Source organism: Vespa crabro, chromosome 19 (assembly GCF_910589235.1).
Source record: "Vespa crabro chromosome 19, iyVesCrab1.2, whole genome shotgun sequence".
Classification (NCBI taxonomy): domain Eukaryota; kingdom Metazoa; phylum Arthropoda; class Insecta; order Hymenoptera; family Vespidae; genus Vespa; species Vespa crabro.
Window position 1 is genome coordinate 30794 of NC_060973.1, and position 19606 is coordinate 50399.

At 29.3% G+C, this 19606-nt stretch overlaps 3 protein-coding genes and 1 long non-coding RNA gene across 14 annotated transcripts; 1 reads left to right on the forward strand and 3 right to left on the reverse strand.

Moving 5' to 3' along the window:
- Nucleotides 1-637: 637 nt before the first annotated feature.
- On the reverse strand, nucleotides 638-5159 carry LOC124430577 (mitochondrial potassium channel ATP-binding subunit). 2 transcript variants are annotated; one of them, XM_046977362.1, is made up of 11 exons: nucleotides 5023-5159; nucleotides 4073-4507; nucleotides 3594-3915; nucleotides 3032-3199; nucleotides 2528-2941; nucleotides 2093-2404; nucleotides 1800-2020; nucleotides 1523-1697; nucleotides 1240-1418; nucleotides 1011-1158; nucleotides 638-785 (listed from the first exon to the last, which is right to left on the reverse strand). In XM_046977362.1, exons 2-11 carry the CDS (start codon nucleotides 4129-4131, stop codon nucleotides 693-695), a joined length of 2091 nt encoding a protein of 696 aa, XP_046833318.1. In that variant the 5' UTR covers nucleotides 4132-4507; nucleotides 5023-5159; the 3' UTR covers nucleotides 638-692. The 2 variants fall into 2 exon arrangements, with proteins under 2 accessions (XP_046833318.1, XP_046833319.1); XM_046977363.1 differs by lacking the exon at nucleotides 5023-5159 and having other exon boundaries at nucleotides 4340-4497.
- On the forward strand, nucleotides 5005-7341 carry LOC124430578 (methylenetetrahydrofolate reductase). Of its 7 annotated transcripts, none has more exons than XM_046977369.1 (6): nucleotides 5005-5132; nucleotides 5980-6096; nucleotides 6170-6390; nucleotides 6462-6628; nucleotides 6854-7176; nucleotides 7249-7341. In XM_046977369.1, the coding sequence occupies exons 2-6, from the start codon at nucleotides 6068-6070 to the stop codon at nucleotides 7295-7297; spliced, it is 789 nt and encodes a 262-aa protein (XP_046833325.1). In that variant the 5' UTR covers nucleotides 5005-5132; nucleotides 5980-6067; the 3' UTR covers nucleotides 7298-7341. The 7 variants fall into 7 exon arrangements, with proteins under 7 accessions (XP_046833325.1, XP_046833324.1, XP_046833326.1 ...); XM_046977368.1 differs by lacking the exon at nucleotides 5005-5132 and adding an exon at nucleotides 5183-5407; XM_046977370.1 differs by lacking the exon at nucleotides 5005-5132 and adding an exon at nucleotides 5229-5253.
- A 148-nt stretch (nucleotides 7342-7489) lies between these two features.
- Nucleotides 7490-9031, reverse strand: LOC124430579. The gene is made up of 3 exons (XR_006943805.1): nucleotides 8824-9031; nucleotides 7957-8363; nucleotides 7490-7895 (listed from the first exon to the last, which is right to left on the reverse strand). It is a non-coding gene; the product is annotated as an uncharacterized LOC124430579 (long non-coding RNA).
- A 326-nt stretch (nucleotides 9032-9357) lies between these two features.
- Nucleotides 9358-18828, reverse strand: LOC124430576 (roquin-2). Of its 4 annotated transcripts, none has more exons than XM_046977361.1 (15): nucleotides 18672-18828; nucleotides 17749-17911; nucleotides 17222-17648; nucleotides 16854-16993; nucleotides 16432-16765; nucleotides 16118-16358; nucleotides 15797-15963; nucleotides 15456-15718; nucleotides 15273-15377; nucleotides 14970-15181; nucleotides 14729-14844; nucleotides 14515-14656; nucleotides 14360-14429; nucleotides 14080-14274; nucleotides 9358-13923 (listed from the first exon to the last, which is right to left on the reverse strand). In XM_046977361.1, the coding sequence occupies exons 2-15, from the start codon at nucleotides 17908-17910 to the stop codon at nucleotides 13804-13806; spliced, it is 2694 nt and encodes an 897-aa protein (XP_046833317.1). In that variant the 5' UTR covers nucleotide 17911; nucleotides 18672-18828; the 3' UTR covers nucleotides 9358-13803. The 4 variants fall into 4 exon arrangements, with proteins under 4 accessions (XP_046833317.1, XP_046833314.1, XP_046833315.1 ...); XM_046977358.1 differs by having other exon boundaries at nucleotides 16854-17029; XM_046977359.1 differs by lacking the exon at nucleotides 18672-18828 and adding an exon at nucleotides 18230-18362 and having other exon boundaries at nucleotides 16854-17029.
- Between the last annotated feature and the right edge of the window lie 778 nt (nucleotides 18829-19606).

Genomic DNA, 19606 nt, shown 5'->3' on the forward strand with positions numbered 1-19606 from the left:
TTTATTTAAGCTTAACTGTAACCAGGGAAAGAGAAAATTTCGATGGTTATCCTTCTGAAGGGAATAATTACAAAGTCGCTTGATAAGCCACGTTAAGAGAAAGAAAAGGAGAAGAGCGTACGTAAAATTATCTATATGTACTGAAGCATCTAAATGTATTTTAACATTGAAATAATTTAATATGTTTGATATTAAAATAACATCTAAACTAAGAATCCAATTATATTCTTTACATCGTTTGAAAATAAATCATTAGATTTATCCTCGGTAATTATAAAATTATAATAAACGAATCTCTATGATATGTTTCAACTAATCTAAAAAAATTTTTTTTTATTTTACAGAGATCAGAGTCAAGAGACAAGTTGAAAGTATAAACACTTTGAAATATTTAAAGCGTCGATACTTTGAAAAATTCCAAGATCTAGACTTGAACTAGCAGTATATAAAATTAGTTAAACACGAAGAAGTAAACAGTTAGAAAACAAATGTATAAAATTTCAAGAACATTTCGTGAAATAATTGAAGATTCTACGACCAAAGTTAAACATAATTTAAGTTTGTGCTTCCTTTTCTTTCGTAGATTTTCATTTTTCGTAGATTTCACGTGATATAGAATAAGCACCAATTTTACATCTTATATTTATAATAATTGGAATTTATTTTGTACTAGTTACATTTAAGATTATCAGCTAAGCCAAATTATTGCCATCTTCTGTCATTTGTTCACTTAATAATGTATGATATGGTCCTTGTTTCTTAATCAATTGTGAATGTGTACCCATCTAAAAGAAATTTAATTGAGATATACATATAGTACATGTGGCACATTTGAATTACATAAAATGTAGTTGTAGTTTTTAGAGGAAATATTCTTCGATGTACTATGCACATCTACAGAAGATTTACTTCTTTTATCTTTTTCATTTAAAGAAAATGTATGGGTGTGTCTGTGTGTGCGTATACCAATCAAGCATATAAAATATATTTTATTTCATTTTCAAACTTACCTCTACGATAACACCATGTTGCAATACGACAATAATATCGGCAGATTTAATAGTACTTAGCCTATGAGCAATAATTAGCACTGTTCTACCTCTGGTTACATTTTCTAACGCTTCCTGAACCATTCTTTCGCTTTCATAATCCAATGCGCTATATTAAAAAAGATAAAATTCATATAAAATACAAGATAAGATACGTGAGACAAATTATTGACATTTGATCTGTTTATACCTCGTTGCTTCGTCCAATATCAAAATCGATGGTTGCTTTAGTAATGCTCTAGCAATGGCGATACGCTGTTTCTGTCCGCCAGATAATTGTGCACCTCTCTCGCCAACTTGGGTTTCATAACCATTTGGAAATTTTGTAATGAATTCATGAGCATTAGCTTGTTTCGCCGCTTTCACGATCTGGTACATTCCAGAAATGATGCATAATATAAAATGAAATAGTTGGAAAAAATATTAAAATCATTTATTATATTATTATTCATATATTATATATTATTATTCACCTCCTCGTCGGTCGCATCTTGCTTTCCATATCTAATATTCTCCATTATACTAGTTGCAAAAAGTACGGGTTCTTGATTTATATACCCTAATATAGTACCTCTAAGATAGCTAGAATTAAGAGATCTAATGTCCTTTTTATCAATAGAAATGCTACCCTCATCGACGTCATAAAATCTGTGTAAAAACTCAATAAATAATTATATAATATATGCGCATAATACAAATTTATATATTTCATATTAGATTTTATAATATAATACAAATTAAATATCATACCGTTCTAATAACGCGGCTATGGTTGATTTACCATTTCCACTAGTACCTACAATAGCGACTGTTTTACCAGCGGAAATATCCAAATTAAAATTCTTTAAAATAACGTGATCCGGCCGAGTTGGATAGCTAAATTTCACATTTTTAAATTCTATATTCCCTGAGAGAGAATCATTTATTGTCGTTCCTCCGACCATCATTGGGGATGGTGGCATATTTAAGTACTGTAAAATAAAATTCGCATACGATTATAAACAATAATATATAAAATCATGTAAGTAAAAATAATAAAATACTTCAAAAACTCGGGCACCAGCACTGATTCCTCTAACGTATGTTCCAAACAATAAAGATAATTGAGAGAGTGATCTTTGAACTATTTGGGTTGCCATCAAAAATGCCATAAGATCGCCGGACGTTAATTGTCCAATTGACATTAAATGACCACCAAAGTACAATGTACAAAGCAAAATACCATTTAAAAACAAATTTGTCCCTGCTTGAAATAAACCAATACCAAATCCTAAATTTTCATATAACTTGGATGCATGTTCAACTTCATTAGAAAATACTTGTGCTTCTCGGGTTTCTGCTGCGAACGCTCTTACCTAAAAGAAAAGGAAAGGAAAGGAAAGGAAAAGAAGGAAAAACGATCACCATAAAAAATAATGTTAAATTGATTTCACGCATTTAAGTAGATTCTTAAGTATAACGTAATCCTTAGTATATACCGTTCGTATATTTTGAATAGCTTCTTCGGAGACAGCGGTAGCTTTTGCAACTTGGTTTTGCGCCTCTATGGACAACTTGCGCAAGCTTTTTCCTAATAGGGTACCAATAAATATAACCGTTGGCATACATAATAACATTGCGGCCGTCAGTTGAGGCGATAACATTATTACAGAAATGACACAACCAATAATTTGCGTAGAACTTCTTAAGCCTTGCGATATACATATTTTGAATGTACTCTTGAAATCCTGAATATCACTTGTTAATCGGCTAACTATTTCACCAGTTCGATTTTTATCAAAGAATGCAACATCTTGCACGATAATAGATTTGAATACATTTTGACGTAATTTCATTGCAACTCTTTCTCCTATTTGAGATAGTGTGTAAATATAAACAAAAGTAAAAAATGCCTGTAACATTTAAACTTTACAGTTACGATACAAAATAATAAAGAAGAAACTATCCTCTACCTCTATTAGAAATATATAAAATGTACATACTTGTGCAACATACATACGTGCCAACAGAAAAGTTGGTCTCAGGAGCATTTCCAAAGTATTCCTTGTAGAATCATTTCCTTTATCTTGGACTATTTTTGTCAATACATTTATTATATTGCCAACAGATTGTGGTATCCAAATATTTAACATAGCGACGATTAGAGCGCTCTACGAATAAGAAATATATTGAATTTAGTGGTACGATATGCAGTAATGGATTTACACAGAGCCAATAGAAATGATCGGGTCTGATTGCCTGAGTCTAACACTGATGCTCTAAAAGAACTAAATAAATTTACGTTGCGATAATAAATTTTACTTTTTGATATCTCTTGACCGGTAAATAAATTTTATACCTATGTTTGTTACTATTATACCTATGTTTATTACAATCCAATTTGATTAGAGTACTTTTTGCTAAATCATTTGTATAAATAGTTGAAGGAGGAAAATCTTATTGTAGAAAATTAAAATAGCAGGGCACCTTTAATGTCATAATTAGCTTGAAGGCTAAATCAGGCTACAACATTATATACTTTTTATCAATTTTTATCATACTTACCGACAAAGAAATCAATAACTGCCAAATATGCGGATACAGATACTCCAAAAAGTCTTTCCATTGAAAGTGCAACCTGTCACTATTTTTTCTTACTTCATTATTTTCTTTAATTGCTTCGCATGTAACTTGTTTCACATTTATCTTGAATATATAAGTTGCACCTGTTCCTAATATTCCCCAACCAACTTTATAAATGTTTGATAGTTCCTTTTGTTTCTTCTGTTCCTCTTTAATAGACGTTTTAAACGTTGCATTGAAATCTCTCTTGAATTGAACGAGGACATTATTCTTTCCTTTGGACGGATTAATTAGAAAGAATTCTCTGGAAAAGACGACTTAAGATTTTTATGTTTACTATCTTTAATGATGAGCTAAATATTAGGAATAATATACAAAAGTGATCGGTAAAAAGAAAAATGTAGTGACGCCTTTTTACTGTCAAAAAATAAACTTATAATGATTTAAAGAGGAATAATTACCTTGCAATTAATGGAAAAATAGCCTGTTGTTTATATCGAATAATTCGCAATATAGACATTATGAATAATTAATATTACTTTATGATATGTATATAGGCGATATACATTGGTTAACTTTATTTTCTTAAATATCGATATTAACTCAACGTGATTGTTACACATAACGAGAGTATGTCAGTTTAAGAAGCCATAGTATGAAACGTCTTTATTTGAATACCTACTATTTAAATAAATATTGAATATAAAATTAAGATAACTTAACCTTACACGTTTAATAAGAACAGCGCCATTATTTCTTTATATCAGGTTTGCATTTCTAGAAAACATTGTTAGATGGCATTGGAGAGTATGTAGACGTATTTACACCAATTAAATTCTTTTCTTTTTTTCTTTTTTAACAAATTTTTAATCCCCATTTGTTTTCCTTTCTTTTTCCTACAATTCATAAAAATATATATTTATATAGTATAGTTTCATAATATATGACAGTCATGGTATATAGCTTTTATTACGACATACGAATAAATTAATAATAATGACAATAATAATAATAATAATAAATCGATTTAATTACTTTATATTCGCATACAGAGAAAAATTGAGATGGAGAAAATCCAAAGTTGAGAGATTTAATCAAATTAAAATCCAAATAATTAAATTGCTTGGTAAAGTAAAAAAAAGAAAAGAAGATTGGCATGATCAAATTCATACGATTGAAGAAACGTATTGAGAAACGTATTGAGAAACGATTGAATTCACATATAATAAAAGATTAATGGTTGTCGCGATAGCGCCGTATAGCGCCGATATTTATTCGAATTCTTCGGTTTCAAAATTGGCCTTTTGAAATAAACGAAATTGATTTATCGATCGATTAGGTAACACTTGCTTCGAGTTTTCTATTATGTAATATATTCGTCGAAATGTCCTTTTTGTATTTATATACACACCTCCAAGCGATCAAGTTGAAGCGATCGAAGAAATTTTCGATCTCGTTTATGGCCGTCTTCGAAATCTTTCGATTTTCGATTATTATATCTAAATAAAACACTATTACTAGGTAAAATATATCAGACGTGTGTGTGTGTGTGTGTGTGTGTGTGTGTGTGTGTGTGTGTGTGTGTGTGTGTGTGTGTGTGTGTGTGTGTGCGTGCGTGGGGGCTTGAACGTACATAAGTTTGGTTCGTTGCAAGTGTGAAAAAACATGTTCTAATAATTCTACCAATAAAAATATTGAATATAACTGAATTCATTTATTAATTTATTAATGATTTCTGATATTCATAAATATTAGAATCATTACGAATAATTATGCACAACATGGAACTATTCCTGGTGAAATTATCTCCTTTTTTTTGCGGACAATCATATAGAAATTAATTATACTTAAATTTAAGTATGATTAATATGTTTTAATGTATTTATACATATGCGTAGATAAGTTTTCATTCAAAGAAAATTGACAAATATATTAAATAGAATTTAATATAAAAGAATGTTTGTTGAATCTTGTTTGTTTCGCTTCAATACACTGCGTAATGGAATAACTAAATTCTCTTTCTCTCTAATATCAAGTTGAGATGAATCTATTATGAAAATGAAAATAATTCTGTTCGATTCAAGAGATATCCTTGCCGAAAAGTATTACGATTGCAAAGAGAGCTTATATTATTACTTGTCATAAGCTATACATTTTTTAATATACTTCATAATATGTATTGCATAATTAGATAAGATTATATGCCCCTATAATCTAAGATAAGCGAAAACTTCTCTTCGAATGTGATCAAGTAGGAATTAATAATGAGAAGTTTTATTGCGGGAATAAAAGTTTTAACATTTGAAGGAAACGTAAATACTAATAATAATAACTCCAATGTAACAACAAATAATTGTCAATTAAACAGATGTACGAATGAGTTGGTCTATCTGCAGCAAGTTATTAATGAAAAAATTAATAAAAAAGAAATATTCTATAGCTTCGAACTTTTTCCAATGAAAGAACCCAGTGATATTTATAAGAGGTTAGTATAAAAAGAAAAAAAATATAAATCTCATAGATTCTTAATGAACGTTTCACAAAAATTTCGCAATTAGATTCTTTGCAGAGATGGACAAACATTCTCCTGTATTTTATGCTTTAACTTGGCATACTAAGAATGCTATAAATTCTTATTTATCCTTGGATATAGTTGAACAATTTCCTTCTCCAACGTTATTACATGTAGCAGGTAAAGGTTTAAAACGATGTAATGTAGAAATGATATTAAAAAGAGCATACGATCTTGGAATAAGAAATATCTTTGCTCTTCAAGGAGGTAAACAATAAAAATTCTTTAACTTTCTATTTACAGATCATAGATTTAATATTTTAAATGAATTAATCAAGTTTCAGATTCATTACTCGAAGACGGTGATTTTCCATATGCCATTGATTTAGTCAAATTTATTAGATCATATTTTGGTCAAGAGTTTAGTATTTGTGTCGCGGGTTATCCCGATACGCATCCATCATCGCCAAACAAAGATTTCGATCTCTTTCATCTAAAAGCAAAAGTATGAATCATATCTAATTTATTTTTTAAAAAGTTTCGAATGAATAAATAATTTCTTGAAAGATTAACACAAATTTACAAGTTAGAACGAAAAACAAAACTACAAATCGTTAAGAAAAATAATCGATAATTAAATTTTATATATATATATATATATATATATATATATATATCCAAGTTGCATTTAATATATAAATTATAGTAATTTCATATCAACTACTTATAGGTCGACGCAGGTGCAGATTTTATTATAACACAAATATTTTTTGAGTCTGATACGTTTATAAATTTTGTTAATGATTGTAGAAATATCGGAATAACAATTCCAATTATTCCTGGTATTTTCCCTATACCGGAGTATAAATCTTTACAAAGAATGACTGATGTTTGTCGCTTAAATATACCAAATAAAATATCCGATCGTTTAGAGACAATAAAGAATGACGACGAAGCAGTAAAGAATTTTGGAATTGAATTCGCAATCAATTTAATTAAGGATATCATTGAACGCCGGGCTTCGTATGGTTTTCATTTATTTACATTAAATAAGTAATTAATTATTATGATTTTTACAATTATTATGTTTTTTTATATAATATATATTATGCTTTTTTTTCACAGGATAACAATGATTCAAAATATATGTAATCAATTGAATCTAATTTACTAATTGCATAATAAAAAAGAATACACGATAACCAAAGTTAAATTTAATTTGTGTTTGTTTCTTGTTTTAAACGGATACTCCACATCTCTTTCTATCTTTACATAGTATGTTCGTTTGTTATTACATATTGATTCATGAAATATTAAGATATTTTTATTTTTTTAAATATGTTGTTGCGATCGTCTACCATCATCGTGAGTTATTAATCATGGCTTCATATAAGAAAAAATCAATGTTTCATCTGACAAGTGAGAATTCTATTGTATGCATGATTTTTCTTGAAAAAAAAAAAAGGGTGTACACGCGCACACACACATCCGCGCGCGCAGCAGCATGCACACGAAACTAAATCAGTCGGAATCTTGTATTCTTTCGTTTGTCATTCGATTGCTTAAGGAAATATAAATAAATTACTTGACATTTTTGTTTAAATGTTAAATAACAACATTTTTAAATCTAATAAAGTTTATATATACGTATGTTTAATAGAAACTTCCATTAAAAAAAAAAAAAACCAGCCGTATTGGAGAAGTATTTGGCATTGACTTCATTTACATTTTTCCGCTTTATTTACAGCTTGTCGATTAACAATTTTCAGACACTAAGATAAATGATATAATATAATATAATTGATTACAATAAATATTTTGAAAATATCTTACCTGTAATGATATAAAAACGCTACGCTTGAAACCGTTCCTGACACTTGTTTCTTAATAATTGTAACTCCATTCTATTGCTGCTGTTTTTGTAAATTTTCTTGTAACATTTTTGAAATTCAGGTTTTTGTTTTTTCATCAATTTATGGTAATCTAATACATTTTATTCCTGCCTTTCCAATGTTTCTACTCTCGAATATCCAAGATCTTCCTGACAAGCGTCGTTCTCTGTATCCGCAAAATTCACCCTACTTTCGGGTTTTCTAAATTCTCTAATCGTATAACGTTTCTTCATTTTTCACTTCTTTACATTTCTTTCTACTTCGATCGATTGTTTATAATAGAGATTTTACAAATTTTACCGAATGCGATTCTGCTGCATCAAGTCTAGCAGCTTTTCTTCGTAAATCCTGAAATAATTTAATTGTAAATATATATTAAACAAGTATTTGATTGTTTTCTATAAACTCACTATCGTCTTTCTTGGACGATTTCAGAATAATATATAAAAAAAGTCCTGTTAGATAGACTCGCCATGTGTGAAAAACTAGAAAGCGTTATTCTCTGAGATCCTAAGACTAGTACGTTGCAAGCTGGCATTTTGGATAATTTTGTCAAATTTCTGGCAACATCTAATATGTAATGTAGATATATTACATTTTCAAAAGTTGATGTTTAAAATTGAAATAAATATTTCCACAATTATTGGAGCTGTAAATGCTCCAACTATTAAAGAAATATTTGGTGCTGCAAGATTATATTTAATATCTTTTAAATCCATTTTCGAAAAAATATATATTGCACTACAAGAGCTAAGTTTGAATATTATATATGTATACGTTTATTTTTGGTCCTACATTTTGAAACTACCTTTCTTCAACTGTCATCACTGAATTGTATACGTTTGAAGCTTGACATGAGGCATTCGTTGCATCCTAAATATAGCATGCACATTTTACTTGCAACTATCAAAAAGATTATTTTCTAGAGATTCTTCAAAGTCATATGATCACTTATCAAGAAAAACATATCATCACTTTTCGCTTATTGACGGAGTCGAGGGCTCTAGAAAAATTGTTAGACATATACATACGAAAATAACACAATTCGAATATGACGACCAGCACGTTATGTTCGATATATAATAAATATAAATTAAATTGAACACAAGATATGTAATATACATACATATACATATACATATATGTATATGTATATGTTATAACCAAGGTATCTGGAATTAGGGTAGAAAATTCGAAAGAAGATACAAATACAAGTATCATGCTTGACTGTAAGCGAGAGTTTCCCTCCAACTTGAAGCAAAATTGAACCTGCTTTTGTTTAAATCAAACGTTTTTTAGGGACATGAAAGACAATAAGGGTCATAATAATTAACACAAAATATTGAGTAGATAAATATATTACACTTTCACTTACAGTACATTTGTGAAAAATACATCAGACTTACGCGGCTATATCGCATGACACACACACACATATATATATATATATATATATATATATATATATATATATATATATATATACATACACATGTACGTACATATATATATATACACACACACACACATACAAAGACGCAATTCAACAAAATTTGTTCAGTACTGTCCATACAATGGGATGATGATACGAGATAATCAACGAAAATGAATATTCTATGCGATATATTCCACGTACTTTTAGCGACCTTTACAAAATAACAAATATTTGAATATATACGTTTTAATAAGTTTTTCATACACTCATATGTTGTATATCATATGGTTTATCATACCATACCATATACATATATGATAAGTCTTTTCATAGTTATCTTATGTTTCAACATGCTGTAAGATGATGAAAAGAGACATAAGAATTCGTCTTGCATAAAACAAAGCTCTTTAAGACTAATGTACCTTTACTTTTTTTTAAATTACAAACTCAAATTCTATTGCTAAAGCATAATGCTAATATAGCACGTATATTTATTCTCAACATCTTACGCAACCAGTTTTCTACCTTCGAATAATAATATTTAGAAAATGTGGATTTGCGAGAAATAAGTCGTACATTGTGAATACTGGTTTAAGTGTAATTTGATAATTTCATACAATGAATATTATATAAATGTTAAAAAAAAAAAAAAAAGAAAAGAAAAAGAAATACTTAAGATTTTCAAGTATAACACAAAATCTATAAAGAATCTGTACTGCTAGTGCCAAGTGCATTGACTATACATTATATACCGATATGTATATAATTATTATCGTTTTGTATGTTCAAACAAAGAACGTTAGTATAGATTGTATGTGATTTCATACCATCAACATAGGTATGTGTGTATCATTATACACATAGTGACATGTTTAACATGCAATTAATCTGAAGCTTGCACAAACAGTATTGTTGCGCTTATTACTTCCCATTGTACACAGCCCTCTTCGCTTTTATTCTACATTCAAGTTAATGCTTCACATTATGAATAGAAACGAGAAAAAAAAATAATTAGAGCTATCATTGAAACCTTGTAGAAATAGATTACATATAGAATCCAATAAAATTGATAGAAAGCCTAGATGTTCTTCTTAGTAATTTTCCATCAATTTTACCTCTTCTTTTACATTCTATATATAACTTTTAATGGGAAAGATCGAAATCTTACATAAACTGTATATGTAAAAGACAAACGTCGTAGCAGTTTTCAAAATGCATATTTAGGAATTATTAAGAAAATGATACATAGAATTTATCTGTGTCTGTATCGAAAAAATAAATTACAATTCTTTATCGATTATAAGATACGAATATAATTTCCTGAGAAAGAGAATAAACAAAATTGAAATTTTCAATCTTGTTTTACTTCAACTAAAGCATTTTATCAAATTTTATATTAAATGTGTCTAATGTACAAAACAGAGAACGAGATATAGATACCGTGGCAGCAATTTAAATTTCAACACAATTATTCATAAATTAGAATAATTATCAAACTTGCAAACTAACTTAAAATCTAATACAGAATCATTTAATCGTTAGTTGAAAAGAAATTTAATAAGCGTTTTCACATGTAAGATCCATTTCTTTTGAAAATACTATACTCCTTTACTTCGGTTATTTTTAAACGAGCAAAATTAATAGATGGCCCCTTTCTGCAATATTGTCATTTATATTGGTTAATATGGCCAATTTTTAAACTGTATACGCGGGGATGGCTTCAGCAAAAAGGAAAACGATCTGTTTTTACCAAGGTATACTTACTAAACGAATTCTTATATTTTGGTTCCATCTATATATCTTGCAACAATGAAAGTAAAACTTTTGATATAATGAAAAAAAAAAAAAAAAAAAAGAAAGAAAAGAAAAAAAAAGAAAAGAAAAGAAAAAAGAAAATAATACAATCTTTTCTAAAATTTGTCCAACATTGATAATAAGTTATAAATATGAAGTAAACAATTCGATTGTTATTATTGTTTCGGCAAACATTGTTTTTGCTATTGATCCGCATACGAAACCTAATAAACAAATTGAATCTATGAACTATTTGTATAACATTTTATAATTTCTGATATTAGATATCGAGTAAAGAAAATTGCACCATTGTTTCTATAATTGCTAAAAATCTAGCTATGTTCTAAAAATAGATGTACCTCTTATTATTTTTCCAATACATTTACATAACATAACAAAACAGACATTATAAACCAATTATATATTATTATGAATATATTGAATAATATTATTCACCCATTTCAGGTAAGTAAGTAATCAATTGATGATAAACAAATATAAGTTTACAAAGTAAAATTCTGATACATAATGAGTCAACCTTTGTCAACCTTCATTTTGCACAAAAAAATCAATAATGTTTCTTCCACTAAAACTGGAATTATTAATATTTATGTTATATATTATTTCATAAAAATAGGAAAACCTAGACTATTGCAATGCATACATTAAGATGCCATAAAAGAGCGCAGTAAGTTGATTAACATATTCTATCCTATGAAATTTTTCATCAACATCTCGATCTTAAAAAACAGATAGCTTTTATTCATAATCAAATAAAATCTATAGATCTATAAACATTTTCTCTCGAGAAGTGAATAATTCATTTAAAAAAATATATGTTATCTTTTAAAAAGTCAAGTTGGCCATGCAACACAAATTTTTAATCATCATTTTTTTGGTCAACTATCGTTTACTGGTTGACAAAGACAAAATATAATGATAGCATTAATATAAATTATTTCAAGTTTTTACAAAAAGATATAAATTAATAAGATTTGATCGTCGACCCTTGGAAAAGTTTATGCGTTGAACGGTATTAAAAAAAAAAAAAAAGAAAAAAAAAGAAAAAAAAAGGAAGAGAGAGAGAGAGAGAGAGAGAGAGAGAGAGAGAGAGAGAGAGAAAAAGAAAATTAATCATAAAAATGCAAAAGTTCAAAGGCACAGAAAAAAATCATGATTAATTTTTTTGCTTGAAATAGGCTCCTAATGTTGCATTTAATCATGTCCATTTTACATATTTATTAAGAATTATGAACAACGACGAACTCGAGAGTAAGACTTTTAAATCCAAATAAAAGTTTAAACTTGAAAAAAAATATATAATACTAATAGATCTGTTTAAAAGGAAAATAATCTTTTATAATATAGAGTATCATCCTTGTTAATATGGAAAACTCTAATTAATTTTTTTTCTATTTATATAAGTGAATGCACTAAATAATACCATGATGGAATTGTTATAATTATTCTATAAATGTTTAAAGATAATAGAGATTATAATTTTTCAGTTATATTAGTTACTTATACAACTTAAAATCTTTCCTTGCCAAAAATGCTCATACTTCCTTCAGAAATTCTATATAAAATCATATAGGATAATAAAATTCTATCATTAATATCTTGCATGTCAATAATGATTTAGTAGATGACCAGAATGATAATAATTATATAAAATTTGGACAATATATGTTAATTTCACCTATCTGCAATACTTATGTATAATTGTATATTTTTATCGTGTAACCTTCACTCAGGTTAAGTAACATTCTTCTCGAATGTCTCTGTAATATAGTATGTTTTGCTTCATTGTGCAAACATATAAATTGAGTATACTACATTGTCATGTTTATAAAACACTGACATCAATTTCTGTTAAATTTTAACAAATCTGTATTCATATGTCCATTTGTTTTTCAATGAAATTTTTAACTTTATTACAAGCAACAACCACCTTTCGCTTGTTGTCTGACGAATGTATTTAGCAAAGCGGCAGCTGAATTATTAAGTTTCCAAGTACACTAAATAACTTCTTAAATGTCAGTAAAATAATATAAATAAAAACAATCTGGCTTTCTGTTTGACTAAATGAATCGCTTTTATAAATTATTTCACGTGTTTAACAAATTTTTAAAAATATCACATATTTACAGCAACTAGTATGTTTAAATATCCAGAAAGGTGTTGTTTTTATGCATAAGAAATATTACATATCAATGATTACAAAAGCTAGTACATGCGAAAGTAGTAAGTCCACTTTACGCAGTACTACATCAACAAAAGGGTTTCACATATCAATCGGATGATAAATCTAAATTTATGCTGTTAAAAATGTTCATATAATCATCCTCCATATATAATTTTGATTTTGAGTAGAAGAGTCGTAGATTTTTCTTATGCAAAGAGTAAAAATTCTACTTACTTTCGATTATCCAATTATAGAAGTAAACGCATTGACGCATAAAAGTTTTCTTAAAGAATTATACGAACATGCGAAAACACATGCTTTTTCTTGAGTCATTGTCAGATCTGGGAGTTAATATTTAATACTGCAAGATTATGTTACTTTTTCGAATTATCTTCTTCGCTCGACCAATGTTTCTCTTGTTCCTGCAGTTCAAACTCCCATCGTAATTCTAATTCGCGCATATCATTCGCAATGCCAGCCTCATATGTATCTTCCTAAATGTATTGAAATATATTCCTCGATTATATTTATGTCTGTATCTATATTGTTATATTATAAAAAAGCTTCGTAATATATATAAACTAACTATATTATATTACATTATATTATATTGTATTATATTATACTATATTATGATAAAATTATTATACCTCTTCGGTCTTATAATCCTGATTAAAGCTTTGATTAGTAAGTAAGCTAGCTGGTGATTGAATCCATGGTAAACTACCACCATACGGACTCCAATTCCTCACGTCCTTTTCTTTTTCTCTAATACCCGCTTCAATCATTTGCAACTCCTGCGCAAGTCTTTCACCGGCTGTAAAAGCTGCACCTTGTGTCGCAAGCTACAAACATTATAACATTAACGAATATTCGAAATTAAGAAAACAAACAAAATGTGATTATTTCCGAGATATACCGAGATTATACCTTTAAATCATTAATTTTCTTCTCTAAATGTTTCAGTTGTTGTTTTACTTTCTGTGATTCCAAGATTAAACTGCAATAAATTTTATAAAAATTACCCACAGAGTATTCAGTAAAACACACATTCGGTAAGATCCAATTGGTTCATTTAAACTTACTCTTTGGACATACATTCCTGTTGCAAAAGATGCGAGTGTGTTTGTGATTCTGATATATTTCGTCCAAGAGCGATATATCCATCTCCATAATTGGATGTAGTAACAGACTGCATTCCTCCGTTTGTACCAATAGACGCATAAGCTATGTTACAAATATATCACTGAAATACTTCATTTTCTCCATATATTATTAAAGAATAATATTAGTACTTACGCTGATTTCCGTAATACCATGATGAAATGGAATTAGGAGCTGGCATAGGTCGAAAAGTAGATATTGTAGGTGGACCCTCATTATACAAACTTGTAGGTGGTACACCATTTGGAGATCTTATAGAAAAAAAAAAAAAAAAAGAAAAAGGAAAAGAAAAAAAAAAATTCCAGTATTATAAAAATGATAGAAAAAGATAAAAACAAAAAGAGAAAAGAAGAGAGCATTAATTTATTATACAAACCTTATCATCGTTTTTGATAATTTGGATATTGGTCCATACTTGCTCGAAGGTGATGCATCGAATGGTACAAATTCATCATCAAATAATACAGAATCTGCACATCGAAAATTATTACTGCAACTCATATTTGATGCAGGACCTATAGGACTTCCAGATGAATTTGCCCATATCGATAAGTTCGATGAAAGCACATCTCCTTGAATGTCACAATTCTGTAAAAAGGGAAAAGTGAAAAGAAAAAAATATATATAATGCAACATGATGTAACATACGCAGAATCATAAATGGGTTTATTTCTTATACCATTTTCACCTGAGGAGCTTGCTTGTTGACTATAGTTTCAAGTTGATTCAAAATTTCCATTCTACGTTGTAACAACATTGCCAATGTTTTTGCTACTGTTCGTTGCTATAATTAATACATAAATACATATATTATAAGAGCTCCTTCATATCTAATGTAAATGCATTATTTCATATGAATTACCTTTTTACTATTAGAAATCCCATTCGTTACACCTGACGTTACTTGTGGCGGATCCCACATATTCATATCAGTTGTGTTATAATCTAAAGATGCTGCAGGCATAATATAATGAGGACAATGAATGTCCATGCTTTTCACAGGAACCATATGTGATAAATTTTGTGGCGGTGGCAACATGTAATTTGTCAAAGATCCAACAAAATTATTTTCGTTACTAACGATGGGATGTTGCGTTGGATTGACTTTATTCAATGAATTAAAACCTAAAATATAAAATATAAAAATGTTGAAAAATTCTAGGAATAATATGATAATTGTTGTTACATTGCAATATTACATACTATCCCTATGAATATCATGTGGTTTTATGGAATGATAAGGTGCCTCTTCGCTTTGCTTAAAAACCTTGTTGTTTTGAACAACAATAGACTTATCCGTCTTTAATTCCGTGTTACTATTCAAAGGTAAATTTGTTCTGATACTCAACTTTCGGTTCTTTGATCTATACCTGGCCGAAAAAAAAAAGGAAGAAAAAAAGAAAAAGGAAAAAAAAAAAAAAAAAAAAGAAGAAACAAAAAAAAAGGAAACAAAGAAAAAAGAAAGAAATCCATTAATGATATAATAAAGAAGGAAAATATCTTATTTACTGCATTGAAACTTACTTGTCAAGTTCCATGTCACTATGTGCAAAAGTACAATTGGTAGCTCTTGGACAAGATCCTCTAAGAGCAAGGTCTCTACACATGCTTACTTTATATTTTGGTTGACTTGGGCCAATATTATGAGTACCATCTGAACATTTTCTATTTCCATGTTGTTGAATGAATTCCACCAAAGCTGCAACCACAGTTCTAACAGCTTCCAATGCTGCACGACATTCAGCTAATGTGGGCGGCTCTGTTTCTATATACATAAATATATTATACATGTATAAAATGTAGCATGTATTAAAAAGATGCAATAATAAAGTAAATACCTGGACTAGGATCTATTGCGGCTAATAATTCTAGCTGTGGCCTTAAACCGCTAAGTTGTCCTGGATCAGGTGTACGTTGTAAGGCAATAACTAATTCTTGCACGCTTTGAGCAAAAGATTGTGGCGTTTGTAGCTTGTCAATAATACTTTGCATATGAGACTTATGACCAGTATCTCCATACAATAATGCGGACCATTGATCAGGAGCTATTCGTAATCCAGCTTCAGTTGCTATTTGAACAATCTGAGCATCGTGTTCTCTTCTTAAAGCATCATATGTTCTAAATTCTTCTTTCAGCTGCATTAAAGATGAATCGCCCTCTCTCTTGGATACCTAATTATGCAAAAATTATTACCTTACAAGAATGCGTTGGCAAATAGAAATGACAATATGATAATTAAAAAAGACAAATAAATATTACCTTGAAACAGCTCGCTCTATAAAGGAGCTGTACTACATGTCCAATACTTGTTTTCGATGCTTGTGGAAAATGTGGTTCCAAACGTTGAACCACAAACATTACTAAAACTTTTCTTGAAAGAGCTGAACCATCCTCCAAAGCTAAAAGAACTAGTTTGAGAACTTCCTCTTGCATTGCTAGTAGGAGGAATAAAAAAAAAAAAAAAAAAAAAAAAAAAAAAAAAAAAAAAAAAAAAAAAAAAAAAAAAAAAAAAAAAAAAAAAAAAAAAAAAAAAAAAAAAAAAGAGTATAAAAAGTAAGAAGTGAAAACCAATTTTTTATGTAAAAGATATTGAAAAAGAGTTAAGATTTTAATTTGCATAATAATACCTGGCCCAAGGAACTGACAACCACGTGCACGTACAGCAGCCCACAAATTGGCACTAAGCTGTTGAGGATTTTGATGTTGTAATATTAACTCCGTGACGGATCTTTCCCCTAAGCTTCGAGCTGCTCTTACAGCACGTGCTCTTCCCTCTGGTTCTACTAATTGGCACCCTACCAACGTAACCAATTTTCTCTGCATCGGACGAGACACAAGTCCCATTCCTGCTGCTATGGTTGGATTTGTCTGACATGGTTTCAAATAGAGCGCTAATTCTTCAATGCAACGCTTAGCCACTAAGTAATTAGTATGATCTTCAGGTGGTAATAATTTTTGATACGATGTTGCAACATTTGTTGGAACAGTATTACCAACTAATTGAAGCAGAGCTTCATTTACTGGTAATCTTTCTATTTCAGTGTTTATAGTACTCTGAAAATGATATTAGTGCATTGCATTATACGCGTGTATATATATATATATATATATATATAAAATGCATATTTTATGACGTTACTATAGGATTTTGTACCTGATCGAAAGGACATTGCTTGCGATGCAAATTTGCTAGACACGTACGGCATATAGTATGACCACATCCTAAAGATATTGGACCTCGTACGGCCACATCAAAGTCATGACAACAAACTGGGCAAGAAAGAAATTCAGTCCACTGTGGTGCCTGTATTGGCATTCTAAAACACAGAAACAAAGTATTTTAATAATATCAAATTTTGATATTAGTAATATTATTTAATAAAGTAGTTTAATATATTCTTATTAATAATAATAATAATAATAATAATAATAATAATAATAATAATAATAATAAAATAATTAATTCTATAGATTTTGAAGTAATAAAATTTCTTATATAAAATGAAATATGTTTTACATATGTACATTTATGTAAGAGTTACATACTGCAATAATTTAAAATATTTCAACAGACAATAGATAAACAAGTGCTATAGAATTTCTTAAAATATCCATATGTATAACAAGCAATGTACTTGCAGAATTTGTTGTAATACGTCTTTGTGTAAACATTCAATATTAAATGCTTAGCTATTTCTGTCGTATTTAGAACTGTCTGTTTAATCCCTTTTCGATTACGTTTTATTACGAAAACGATCTACGTAATATCGCAATGTATTTCTATTAAATTAATAATATTAATCTATCAACATTTATTATGCACAACACACATGCAGACACGCACGCACGCACGCACGCACACGCACGCACACACACGCACACATACGCACACGCACACACACACATACATTCTTGCCCACGATCGTCGCAATAAGATTGTTTAATTATTTGCAATAAATCCTCGTGACGTCTGTTCTACATTTTATCCTTACAAAACATAGATGTACTTTTATCGTCGTATGACGAACCTATTCAACAAAGAATTAACGTAGAAATTTTTTTTATATCTAAACTTACCTCGTTATTGTCTCTACAAAACATCACATTAATTAATCAGTTACTTCGCACATAATTCTGCCATCAAAGCAGGAACAGATGAATCACAGATAAGATGAGCTCAGCATGATCTCCATAGACATTTCTACGTCGCTGGCATGCACGAGGAAAATGATCTAGAAAGATAGATTACCTCGTCCACTCGTAAGATGGTGCTCCTGTTTATTATGAACGATTCACATAAGCATTATATAGTAGGAAAAAGCAGCATAGAACTATGTTAAAAATAACCAATCAAAATCCATGATATGTCATCTATCATCCAATAAGATTTTCATTGAATCCATTGGAAAAAGAGAACTCACGGATACCACTTTCCGATTGGTCGAGTTATTAGAAATGACATTTTTCAAACCGTATACCGTTAATTGTAGAAATGTAATATTTCATAAACACGCGACTTTTTTTGCAAAGAAATATCGAGGATAGATATTACAGGAGATTACGTACGTAAAGAAACGATCGTTCGTAAAGTCAGTAGTGCGCCCAGGAGGTAGCGGTGATTGACCGCATTAAAGGAAAAGGACAACGAAGGGAGAAAGATCATGGTACTGTCGATGTTCCAGGCAGGCGCACTCTATAGAAACCATAGTATATCGAATTGAGATATGAATGGTAATAACAAATAGAAATTTATATATTAATATTAGAGAAAAGATTAGAGAAAAAATCAAAGCTCGAAAGTAGTCGAAAAGCGAAACCGATATAACGAGAAAAAAGAAACAAATAAAATGATAAGATGTATGATAGTATCGTAGTATAGCAATGAAGGTGATGTGATAGCAGTAGTGGTTGTGTGAAGGTGGTGTCGGTGGTACGATAGTGTTGCTGCTGCTGCTGCTGCTGTTGGTGGTGGTGGTGGTGGTGGTGGTGGTGGTGGTGGTGGTGGTGGTGGT